The sequence below is a fragment of the Gossypium arboreum genome, chromosome 11 (assembly GCF_025698485.1).
Source record: "Gossypium arboreum isolate Shixiya-1 chromosome 11, ASM2569848v2, whole genome shotgun sequence".
Lineage (NCBI taxonomy): Eukaryota > Viridiplantae > Streptophyta > Magnoliopsida > Malvales > Malvaceae > Gossypium > Gossypium arboreum.
This window is the reverse complement of record NC_069080.1, coordinates 6,236,353-6,247,609: the sequence shown is the minus strand read 5'-3', so window position 1 is coordinate 6,247,609 and position 11,257 is coordinate 6,236,353. Positions and strand designations below refer to the sequence as shown.

The window sequence follows — 11,257 nt, the reverse complement described above, 5'->3', positions numbered from 1 at the left end:
TAAAATAATAAAACCTAATAAATATAATATTTGGCTCATATATAATAAAAATTAAACCTAAAAATTGAACCCAATCTTATTTAAACTTGAATTAAAAGCTCGAAATTCATAATTTCCCGTAATAATCTCGTTTAGAAATTTTGTTCACGCAATTTTCAATAAAATTGTCATAATTTGAGCTTTTGAGCTTGAAATTGAGTGATTCAAAGTGCGTTTCGTAATTAAAAAATAGATATTCGAATACTATGAAAACATCTCAACTCAGAAATGCATTGATCACATCTAAAAAATCATCGTAAGTTGATTGATTTTCTAAATTTAAAAATTAACCACTTTTATAAGTGAAATTTAATAAATTTCCAACCATTCATACATGTATCAATTTACCATTAACAAGAAGATTGTAGGAAACAAATGACAAGCACTCCAAACAATAAGATCCAACCCCATTTTAATCATTATAGCTTCTCAAACAACCCCTCGACTCTGTCAGATGCTTTATCCATATCAACCGCTCTTCTTAAATTTCAGATGATGAAAGGTTTCATTAGCAACTAGGATATTATCATGAACAATTCTTTTCTCCACAAAAGCACTTTGGTTCGAAGTGATACACCTCCCCCATAACCTCTTTCAGTCTGTTTGTCATTACTTTCGATATGATTTTATAAGCAAAATTGCAGCAATTGATAGGACTGACTTGAGTTACATCTTCAAGTCGTTTCACCTTTAGAATAAGCACGATACTAGTCTGATTTAGTTCTCGAAGCATACGGCCATTTTGGAAAATGTTCTTCACCGTACAACAAATCTCTCCTTAATAATATCCCAAAACTGCAGAAAAAATGCACCACAAAAACCACCAGGCCCAGGAGCCTTCAGGGCCCCATCTAAAACACAGTTGCGACAATTTCCTCTTCAGTCACTTCTGAAACTGGTGGGCTAGAACTGAGTCTAGATCATTGGGCCGAGATTCAACACTATAATCGAGATTTGGGAACAATTATTACAATTTTCATGGGGGTTGTCTGTAAATTAGTCAACAGATAGCAACTGCAAACAAGATAACTGCATCGAACTGAACTCCTGCGTCGGATTGGGAAGATAGAAACTAAAACAAGTAACTATATCCTCTGATGATAATTCTCTACTTTTTTGCTGATTTTAAAGTTTTTCAATTTGAATTTTTAATGCTATTCTTATACAAGTTTCCAATTCTGTTATAGTTCTTTCGTTTTTTTAATTCAATATCCACTGATTTTTAGAAGAAAGCTTTCAAGTTTTTCTTTTTCTTTTTTCCCCCTTTCTGATTTCATGGGAATTTGAATTGGATCGTTGTTTCATTCGATGGGCAATGATAATTACAGAACAATTATCCCTTAATTTCGTTAGAATAGTGAATCACGGTTGGTTGCTTTGAAATTCCTTGTGCGTGTGCAGTAAAATCTGTTCAATTATTTCCTTTTTCTTTATTGTTAGGGAATTTTTGTTTGTTAAAGACATGTTATTACAAGATTTTTATGAGATAATGAGATTGGTTCTGTATTTGGACAGTGTGAGAACGAATGCGTCATTGTCGAATTTACTGTCATAGTGAGTTATAATGTCGGGATTAGAAGAGTTAAGGAAGAAGCTAGCCCCTCTGTTTGATGCCGAGAAGGGATTCTCGGCTGGATCAACACTTGATCCTTATGATTCTTACATGGTAAACTTCGCCATCGATGAGTTTTATGTGATTATGAAGCTAGTTTTTATCCTTATGATGATTCTTACATAAAATGTTTCTGTTTTGGGATTTCTTTGAAGCTGTCGGATGGTGGAACTGTCAACTTGTTGAGTAGATCATATGGAGTGTATAACATTAATGAGCTTGGATTGCAAAAATGCACATCTTCACCTGTGGACGAAACGGATCAAGGTGAAAAGACATATCGTTGTGCATCTCATGAGATGCGGATATTCGGGGCAATAGGTAGTGGTGCAAGCAGTGTTGTTCAAAGAGCTATGCATATTCCATCTCATAGAATTCTTGCATTGAAGAAAATTAATATTTTTGAGAAGGTAATTTTGTTGCAAAGATATGCTTGTTTTTCATTTAAAAGTCGGCTAGATTTATTTCAATCATGAAGAGCACCAAGGGGTTTATAGATTTGGTTTATATCCGAGTTACATTTTTGCATATTAGGAGAAAAGACAACAACTTTTGACAGAAATACGGACACTTTGTGAAGCACCCTGTTCTGAGGGTCTGGTGGAATTCCATGGAGCTTTCTATTCCCCAGACTCGGGACAAATAAGCATAGCTTTAGAATACATGGATGGAGGGTCACTGGCAGATATCTTAAGATTGAAGAAAAGTATACCAGAACCAGTCCTTTCATCTATGTTTCAGAAGCTCCTGCAGGTAATAACATCTCATCTTGTTCTGTGATCGGCCTATATATGCTACATAGTTTTAAATTGAAACCACATTTCGTATCACCTAGGGACTAAGCTACTTGCATGGAGTTAGGCATTTGGTTCACAGAGACATCAAGCCTGCAAATTTGCTCGTAAATCTTAAAGGGGAGCCCAAAATAACAGATTTTGGCATAAGTGCTGGCCTAGATAATTCAATGGCAATGGTTAGTGATTAGATATTAAGCAGTTCATGCTTGATTTTTTTCTTTGCTATCATTACGTTTGATTATTTTAGTTTATTAAAGAGATGTCTTTGCTGGAGTTGCTCTCAAAGATGATAATCAGTTATTAAAATCTATGATAAATGTCTAACAACTGCTTTGGACTTGTTACCAGTGTGCTACCTTTGTCGGAACTGTTACATACATGTCACCCGAACGAATTCGAAATGAGAGTTATTCTTATCCTGCTGATATATGGAGCCTTGGTCTTGCTCTCTTTGAGTGCGGAACTGGAGAATTTCCATATATGGCTAATGAAGGACCTGTTAATCTCATGTTGCAGGTAATATACCAGTGCCTTTAATACAAAGCTTGACATTGAATGTTGCTTGAAACTTATATTATCTTTTAGTTCATTTAATCTGACATTAGAATTTCCGAATTTCATGGAAGATCTTGGATGATCCATCCCCATCACCGCCAAAACACAAATTTTCACCAGAGTTCTGTTTATTTATCGATGCTTGCCTGCAGAAGGATGCAGATGCCAGACCAACAGCTGAGCAGGTAACTTATACTTGATGAATATATGACCTATGTTAGTCAGATTCGGTTGTAAGTACCAAACATGGGTATGTTCAATTTTTCTAAGATTTCCATGTATTTGGAGAGTCCTTAGAGCCTGGAGGATCATATCCCTGTACCTATGTCCAGTCGAGTATGTGTTAGATACAATTGGCAGACGTAGGTACTTAAAAGAAGAATGAAAAGTTGGAACAACATAACATGTGACAATTTGAGCTTAACAATTTGCTGAATTGATATTGTCTGATTGCAGCTTCTTTCCCATCCATTTATCAAAAAGCATGAGCATGATACAGTAGACCTAGCAGCATTTGTTCGAAGTGTTTTTGATCCAACTCAAAGACTGAAAGATTTGGCTGATGTGAGTATATGAACTCTTATTTTAGATTATATTCCAAAAGTTAAACACATGTTTGGTATTTTCATTGTGGCATAGGACGTAGGCACGAAGTTCGATATATTTAAACTTGAAATATTGTCCATATTGTTACATAATAGTATAGCATTTCAAGGTTCTTACTTTAGGGGCATATAGAACCTCAACTGCTGCTGCTGATTAGATGGTCAAAGTTAGAATATCAATCATACATTATGGCGGTTGGCAGATCAAATATCTGTTAAAAGAATTCTCTGTTAGTTTCCATCCATTTACTTTCACTGTCTAATATCCGTATTGAGCATCTTTTTCAAAACTTTGGAGGTAAGATAATAAAACAGGTTGTCTGGTTATAATATGGTTAAGCATTCAAGGTAAAATATTTTATTCAACATTGAAAAGTTACTGGAACTTGGAATTTGTGTATTGTTTATCTTTTTTTTTTTTTTAATGGATACTAACACTAATGTTTGCATGATCAGATGTTGACATTACACTATTACTTACTATTTGATGGACCGGACGAAAACTGGCCGCATGCAAGGACCCTATACAATGAAGATGCGACTTTTAGGTAATGAACTAGCAATTGATAGATTTCCTATCATTGTTTTCATGGTAAATCAGTAGAATAATCCTCATGCTTACATATTTCATGCTTTTCTCTTCAGGTTTCACTAACATTATGGTTCTTAGTTAATTTACTTTTATTCTTCCCATAAATGTATAACTATGGTTATAAATACCCCATTAGAGTAATCTCGATCAAAAACATTTCTGCAGAAGAAGATACCATTTAAAAGCTTTACAGTTGAATGTTCATATGGCAAAAGTATTTTAGTTATGGAACATGTTTGAATACGGTTAAATTTTTTTGGGCAGCCTGCTGTGGCTTTATGGTTTGCATTACTAAGAGGAATTTCCTTTTTATTACATTCAGTTTCTCGGGGAAGCAGTTTGTTGGTCCAAATGATATCCATGCAAAGCTGTCCAGTATCCGGGGCACATTAGCAGGTGACTGGCCCCCTGAAAAGCTTGTACATGTTGTAGAAAAACTTCAATGTCGTGCTCATGGTCAAGACGGAGTAGCAATCCGTGTCTCAGGATCCTTCATTATTGGAAATCAGTTTCTAATTTGTGGGGATGGTTTACAAGTAGAGGGCATGCCTAACTTTAAAGATCTATCTATCGATATCCCTAGTAAGCGAATGGGTACATTTCAGGAACAATTTATAATGGAACCAGGAAATGTCATCGGTCACTATTTTATAGCTAAACAAGAGCTTTACATTATTCAATAGACGAACTACGAGCATGCTCTCCTCTTGAGGTTAGTAGTTCTTGACTTGTTCACAAAGTTTACATTAACATTCGGTTTCATCTTGCTACCGGATTGATTATTGCAGTCATGGAATGAGAATTTCATCATTTTTGAGCTAAATTACTCTTTCTTATTACAGTTTCTACAACTTTTTCAACTTCTTCCATTGACTGTTGATCTCATGTAGTGCATGTTGGTATCACGTATATTGGTGTAAATCACATGTTCTGCTTTTGTAACATATAAGATAAGAGTATTGCCATTGTTATCGATGTTATTTGCTGGACTTATCAATACAGACATGTGTATACTGACTGATAATGAGTTTTATTATCTGTATTCATCAATTTTATCCGTGATATATTTAAATAATCATATACATACCCTATATTGATACTTGGATGTGTCAAACACAAATAAACACCCATGTGTTTTTACAGTTGGCTGTTTAGTGATTAATTGACCTCTCAAGATTACATGTGTATGTTATCATATACATAGAGTCTGAGCAACTATTAAATCTATGGGTTAGAATTTAGAAGGAACTTGAGTTGCCCATCTGAATTTCAAGTACTTTTATACAGTCTGGTTCCATGTGGCGACAAGTTTCATTGAATGGCTAGAAAGTAATCGCGGATGGTTTTCCGTTTCAACGAGGAAGGAGGATTCAGCACCGAAGTCGGACTCCTCATTGCGGCTTCAGGTGTTTTCTCAAAGGTTTCATTTGAGTCTGAAGTTGATGGGAACTTTTTCTTCTGTGCTTCAGGAGTTCTAAGTAAAGATGCAGTGGCAGGACTAGATGAGTAAATTTGGAGTGCTTCATCTGAAGAATATGAACTACAAGTACCAGGTTGCTTTATTTGATCCATTGGTTCTACAGTCTCATTCACCAATAGCTTACTACTTTCTGCGCTTGGAACTGCCATTACTCTTCTTCGGACGGAAGATGGCAATCTTGTGCTCGAGCAGTATCTGGGTTCAATGTTCCATAGTCGAACCTGAAAATTGTACGCAGTTCTGGTTAGAATTTTGAGAAGCATAAAAATTTCCAAATAATGTTCAATCTCAGCACATGCCATTCAAATTCAAGTGTGAATATCGCATACAAACATGCTTAAAACATGCAAGTGTTTTTTCTTTTTGAAATTTTCACACAGATTTTAGACGCAAATATAACAAGCTCAACACTGACCGTGAAATCATCTGCAGAGGTTGCTATCTTCCCAACCTCAGATAGGCACCTGCAGAATATGAAGAAAAGAAAGATATAACATTTAAAACTAACGATCTAGCAATATGGGGCTAAAACTCGAGTTTCATAAACCATGCAGCTTTAGGCAAAAATTTAATTTCATATCTGCCTAAATTAACTTAATTTTTGAAAGTTAAATTTCACAAAAGAAATTCTCTAAACCATCAAAAAAAAGTAAAAGCAGACTTGAAAAAGCAACAAACAAATAAAAAAATTACAAAAAAAAAAACCAAACAAGAAAAACCTTTGAACTCTCAGAGATTTAACTATATAATTTAAATGACATCGACAATCAAGATTAAAATCTATCTACAAAATGAGAGTCTAAAGAATTTAAACTCTATACAAATTTATCTTTTAAAATTACAAATATTAGCCATAATAATTCTAATGTTACTAATGTATTCAAATAGATAGATTTCTATGTGCATTCATCACAAATTTTGATCCATGACCAATCACATAATAAAAAAAAAACAATAACAATGGTTGCAATGAAAGGAAATTACCAATCTACTGCCGTAACTTCTCCTTTATGACCTTTCAAGATGATAGGCTCCGCTAGAGGCTTGTTTACCTGCTTTCCATTGCTAGCTATATTATGTACTGAAATAAAAACAAGAAATATTTATTCCAAACATATATTTTCATTTTAAGAACCCAACCTTCCATATGTAAGCATCTCCATCACTTGAACCACTTAATACGTGATCTCCATCTGGACTGATTGCAGCCTGCAATTGCACATATATTCGAAGTATAGGAGAAATTAGCAGTCAAATAAAAGAAATCATCTGCAATTGCATGTTCAATTTTCTTTCCATTTATTTTGAGGATTTTGTTAAGATCATATCACCATGCTGATACCCGAATATATGCTGGGACCAAACATGGATACTTCAAACATAGATGAACAGTACATAAAATTAAGTAGAACGTACCTTTACATAAAAAGATTCTATTTGGCATCCAGAGAAAGTGTCAATCGGGCCCTTATCAAGCTGAAGTACATTATACAAATATATCCTGGTAAAAAAGAAAGAAAATTGCAGCCGAATTAGACATAACAATTAATGAAATGATGTTTTTAGTTAGTGCAAAGCCAGATTAAACAAATTCTGGCTGTACGGTAAGTACAATCAGACTTAAATAAACAGATGCTTGTCAGATTCATTACCTGTTATCCATGCAAGATGCTGTGAGAAATACTCCTTTCAAATCCTGGGACAAGCTAGATATACCCTGAAATGGTACCATTAACATGTTCAATATGAATAACTCTAGTTAAAACTCTATCTACGAATCTATGTTGCTCGAATTTAAGTGTGAGTTGAATATAAGAATGTATCTGACACTATGTTCAGTCTTCTTATTAGTTTTTTTATGCATTTGAAGAACCGTATCCCTATAGCCATATAACATTAGATATGAATGTTGAGCATGATTCAAAAATGAGAGTAGATGTAGAGCAGCTATAAATCCGTATTTAGGGGAAAATGTTTGATCAAATTGAGTTGAATGAGTGAAAAAATTTTAAATTAATCAAATTGACAAATACTATTTTATCATCCTAACTCAATTTGAATTTTTTTCAATTCAAATCGAGTGAAATAAAATTTGAGTCAAAATAAATCAAATGAAATTGTTTGAGTCAATTTAAAAATTAAACATGTCAAATCAAAATCTTGTTATAATATAACTAATTTCATGTTAGAGCAAGTAAATTTAAAACCATATATATTTCAAAACATTTTCAAAGCAAAATAATAAAAATAAGATATTTTAATATGATAAACTTAAATAATTAATTAACTTATTTAAATCTCAAAATTATGATATTAGAATATTTTTAAAATTTAACTTTTTATATATTTTTAGAATTTTTAAAGATTTTTATAATATTTTAAATATATATAAAATTTGGAATTTTATAAATATTTTAATTTTTAATTATTTTAAAAATTTAAAATTATTTTGAATTATTTTGGTTAAGATAGACTAATTTATTAATTTTCAAAATTAACAAGAAGTAAAAAGATATTTACACTGATCTATTATTTGAATTATTCAAGTTATTCGAATTATAAAATTCTAACTCGATTACTCGAATTACTTATTCGAATTGACTCTAATAATTAACTCAAAATTCTATTTTTTTTCAAATAGAATCGAGCCTGTACAATCTTCAATGGACAATTAGCAGTAGATTGCTGGGTTGGACACCAATATTCCTTTCATGTATGAGAGTGAATTTTCTTATTTAGTAAAATACTGCTTTTGAAATATATTGCGGGATAGAAAATCTAACCTTTTGTGTTGAAGACTCTGGATGTGGACATGCCTGAGTAACATTAGATTTCAGATTTCTGGTATCCCAGAACTTCACAACACTGAAATAACCACCAGGATTAAGCGGGAGAGTATATTAAGTAAGCATGATATAGCATATGCACAAGAACTCAAAACTTGATCTTAGTGATGTCACTGAGCTTCTAACGTACCTGTCTGCTGCTCCAGATGTGGCAATGGAAATCTCATCTTTGAGATAAATAACTGATGTAATGCTGGCAGCAGCAGCCTGAAAAGATATAAATAAAGCATTAAAAATTGCTTACAATATATTGAATAAACCTCAGCAGTGAGCAAACCTTGCCATGCCTCCCCCGCCTTGCTTGAGGTGAAAGATGAGCTCCTTTAACCATGGAGGTTGATCTGAATCAGGTGAAAATAACAAAGAATGGAGGTATTATTTCCTAATATCACAAATATAAACTCCTAGGCTCAATTTCATTTTTAAAGTATCCATATCCGACAATCATGTTTGATCCATAGATACAAAGATATGATCTCCAAGAATCTTTTGCGTATATGAAAATACTTTTAAAAAATCATATAAATACTCTCACACAAATAACATTGTCCTAGACAATGTATGAGAAAATAAGTTGCAACAACTTACGGATGGCAGACTTCATCACATCTACTTTTCGAGTTACTCTTGCATCTTAGATCCCAAATGGCAAAGGACCCATCTCTCGACCCAGAGAGAACAAGATCTGTTGGACAATCAATGGTAAATGGCCAGATCTTTCTGAACAAACAAGGAAAAGAAATATGTTCAAGAGAGCTACCAGAATTGGTTGGATGAGAACTCAAACATTTAACACTTCCCGTATGCCCCATCAAGACTCCAGCGCATTTCTTATCCTGAGCATCCCATACTTTTATCTGCACAATGTTCAAAAGGAAAATTAGTTCATTTGGTTTCTTTGTTTCTTTCTCGTTGAACCAATAAAATAAACTGTTTTCTACACATGGCTACTTACAGTTTGATCCCCTGAAGCTGTTAAAATGTGGGTATCTTCCTGCAAGAAATATCAGAATATTAGCATAAAAAAAGCATAAATGCATTGGCTAGAAGATTTTGTATGGTAATTATCTCTTCGGTTCAACCAAAAATAGGTTTAATAGATACGAACTGATGTTACTCGGATTTGGACGTAGTGTCAGATATGAGTGAGTGTATATTTTCTTGAAAGGTTATATTAATTTTCGAAAATATACATTTGTAATGAAAAGCAAGAGCAATATAGGCATATACAGCACTCCTCTATTCTTGATGATTATGTCCAAAAGATTGGGATCAACCATCCCACGGATGTTTTACAACCAACAATTTCCAATGCAAGCACAAGAACTATCCTCAGGAGTCTAAAGCCTGACTACATATGATAGTTCTAAGATATGTATTTATAGGACTGCCGATCTAACATGGATAATATCTTCATTTGACGTTTCAAGCTGAAGCTACTAGCTTATGTTCAATTCATAATTGCGTAGAAAGAATAAAAAATGTGACCTACCTTGATCCAACATACATCAAATATGGCATTTTGATGTGCTAGCCAATCATCGATTCTTGCTTTTTCTATACAAAATTTATTAGGTGAAAAAAAACACCATTATTAGAACTGAAAGTAAAAGTGGTATACGAAGACAAAATAAATCAGATTTTAATGAAAATCCTGACAATCTAACCTGCATTTTCATGGTAAGATGCAGCAGAAGAAAGCTCCCGCCGAGAATCAAACAGGTTTACATATCCAGCCTCATCAGATACAGCGAAAATATGGGAATTTTTACTTGCCTGAAATTAGGGATTTCATTCAAAATACAATAATTTTTATTAAAATCACTTACACTCTTTTTACATGGGGAAAAAAACATATACTCCATAAATTAAATATTATTTGTACAGTTTTAATAAACTGACAAAAAAAAAAGAGTACCTTACAAAAGGAGACGGCCAAAGGAGGCGTTTCTAAAACATTGTTTTCAATCGCTCCGATTTCAGTAAAATCCGAAGCTAATTCGTCAATCCATGCTCGTTTTCTAACTGAATTTTTTCCAAAAAATTGAAATAATCATAGATAGAATTCTTTTAAGAGAAATTCTAGATACGAAAAATAGAGAAAAATAAGCCTTACCTCTAAAGCTACTGAGTTCTCTGGATCTGATACCGTGGAAAAAATATTGGAAAGTTGACGAATCGGTTCGCATTTCTTCTTCTTTTTTTCTGCAGAAATCACAAGCTCGGAGAGAGATCCAAAGAAGACGATATTAAAAACAAAAATGAAATTATTTGGAGATTGAAATGTTTTATATATTTCATTTGGATTACAAGCGAGGGAATGTTTGGCCATGGTTTGAGCTGGCGGGAAATTTCAAATTTCTTTTTTCGCAGTTTACCGGCGGTTTCTCGCTGAAAAATACAAACACTGGTAGAATTAATACTTAATTACCAAAAACAGTTTTCAAGTTAGATGGGGTAACTTTTAAGGTTAAAATTTGTGAAATTTGATACACTTATTTTTTCAATTTGAAAATCTTAATTTAACTGTTGAGGTTAATGATAATTTTGTCAAATTTTATTAATTTAATGTATTTATTTTATGTCAATTATATATCACATTATTAAGGGCAATTTAATCAAAATTTTAAGTTGACCATTTAAAAAAAACTTTACAATTTTAATGATTAAATTTAAATTTTAAGATAAAAATTTAATTTTAAATTTTTAAATACAAAATTTAAATTTCACT

At 32.9% G+C, this 11,257-nt stretch overlaps 2 protein-coding genes across 5 annotated transcripts; one reads left to right on the top strand and one right to left on the bottom strand.

The window, feature by feature from the left end:
• The first annotated feature begins 698 nt into the window (after positions 1 to 698).
• On the top strand, positions 699 to 5,987 carry LOC108473812 (mitogen-activated protein kinase kinase 3). 4 transcript variants are annotated; one of them, XR_008274424.1, is made up of 12 exons: positions 699 to 1,120; positions 1,555 to 1,705; positions 1,807 to 2,061; positions 2,186 to 2,404; positions 2,487 to 2,624; positions 2,797 to 2,964; positions 3,075 to 3,188; positions 3,460 to 3,567; positions 4,065 to 4,156; positions 4,523 to 4,912; positions 5,488 to 5,581; positions 5,670 to 5,987. XR_008274424.1 is itself a non-coding variant. In XM_017775579.2 (11 exons), the coding sequence occupies exons 2-10, from the start codon at positions 1,604 to 1,606 to the stop codon at positions 4,881 to 4,883; spliced, it is 1,557 nt and encodes a 518-aa protein (XP_017631068.1). In that variant the 5' UTR covers positions 699 to 1,120; positions 1,555 to 1,603; the 3' UTR covers positions 4,884 to 4,912; positions 5,488 to 5,987. The 4 variants fall into 4 exon arrangements, 3 of the variants coding, with proteins under 3 accessions (XP_017631068.1, XP_017631069.1, XP_052877646.1); XM_017775579.2 differs by having other exon boundaries at positions 5,488 to 5,987; XM_017775580.2 differs by lacking the exons at positions 5,488 to 5,581; positions 5,670 to 5,987 and adding an exon at positions 5,043 to 5,275.
• LOC108473813 (uncharacterized) lies at positions 5,267 to 10,913 on the bottom strand. Its single transcript, XM_017775583.2, has 16 exons — positions 10,643 to 10,913; positions 10,445 to 10,551; positions 10,194 to 10,302; positions 10,019 to 10,083; positions 9,482 to 9,520; positions 9,287 to 9,383; positions 9,115 to 9,211; positions 8,804 to 8,867; positions 8,657 to 8,733; positions 8,464 to 8,545; positions 7,333 to 7,397; positions 7,097 to 7,181; positions 6,821 to 6,889; positions 6,665 to 6,732; positions 6,096 to 6,144; positions 5,267 to 5,901 (listed from the first exon to the last, which is right to left on the bottom strand). Exons 1-16 carry the CDS (start codon positions 10,713 to 10,715, stop codon positions 5,512 to 5,514), a joined length of 1,536 nt encoding a protein of 511 aa, XP_017631072.1. The 5' UTR covers positions 10,716 to 10,913; the 3' UTR covers positions 5,267 to 5,511.
• Between the last annotated feature and the right edge of the window lie 344 nt (positions 10,914 to 11,257).

Bases quoted from the DNA above. Each gene is read 5' to 3' on its own strand.
- LOC108473812 (XM_017775579.2), top strand. From the start codon at position 1,604: ATGTCGGGATTAGAAGAGTTAAGGAAGAAGCTAGCCCCTCTGTTTGAT. The intron at 2,965-3,074 runs GTAATATACCAG...ATTTCATGGAAG, and splicing joins CTGTTAATCTCATGTTGCAG to ATCTTGGATGATCCATCCCC. The intron at 3,568-4,064 runs GTGAGTATATGA...TTGCATGATCAG, and splicing joins GACTGAAAGATTTGGCTGAT to ATGTTGACATTACACTATTA.
- LOC108473813 (XM_017775583.2), bottom strand. From the start codon at position 10,715: ATGCGAACCGATTCGTCAACTTTCCAATATTTTTTCCACGGTATCAGA. The intron at 9,384-9,481 runs GTAAGTAGCCAT...AACATTGTGCAG, and splicing joins CAGCTTCAGGGGATCAAACT to ATAAAAGTATGGGATGCTCA. The intron at 9,212-9,286 runs GTAGCTCTCTTG...ATTGTCCAACAG, and splicing joins TTCTCATCCAACCAATTCTG to ATCTTGTTCTCTCTGGGTCG.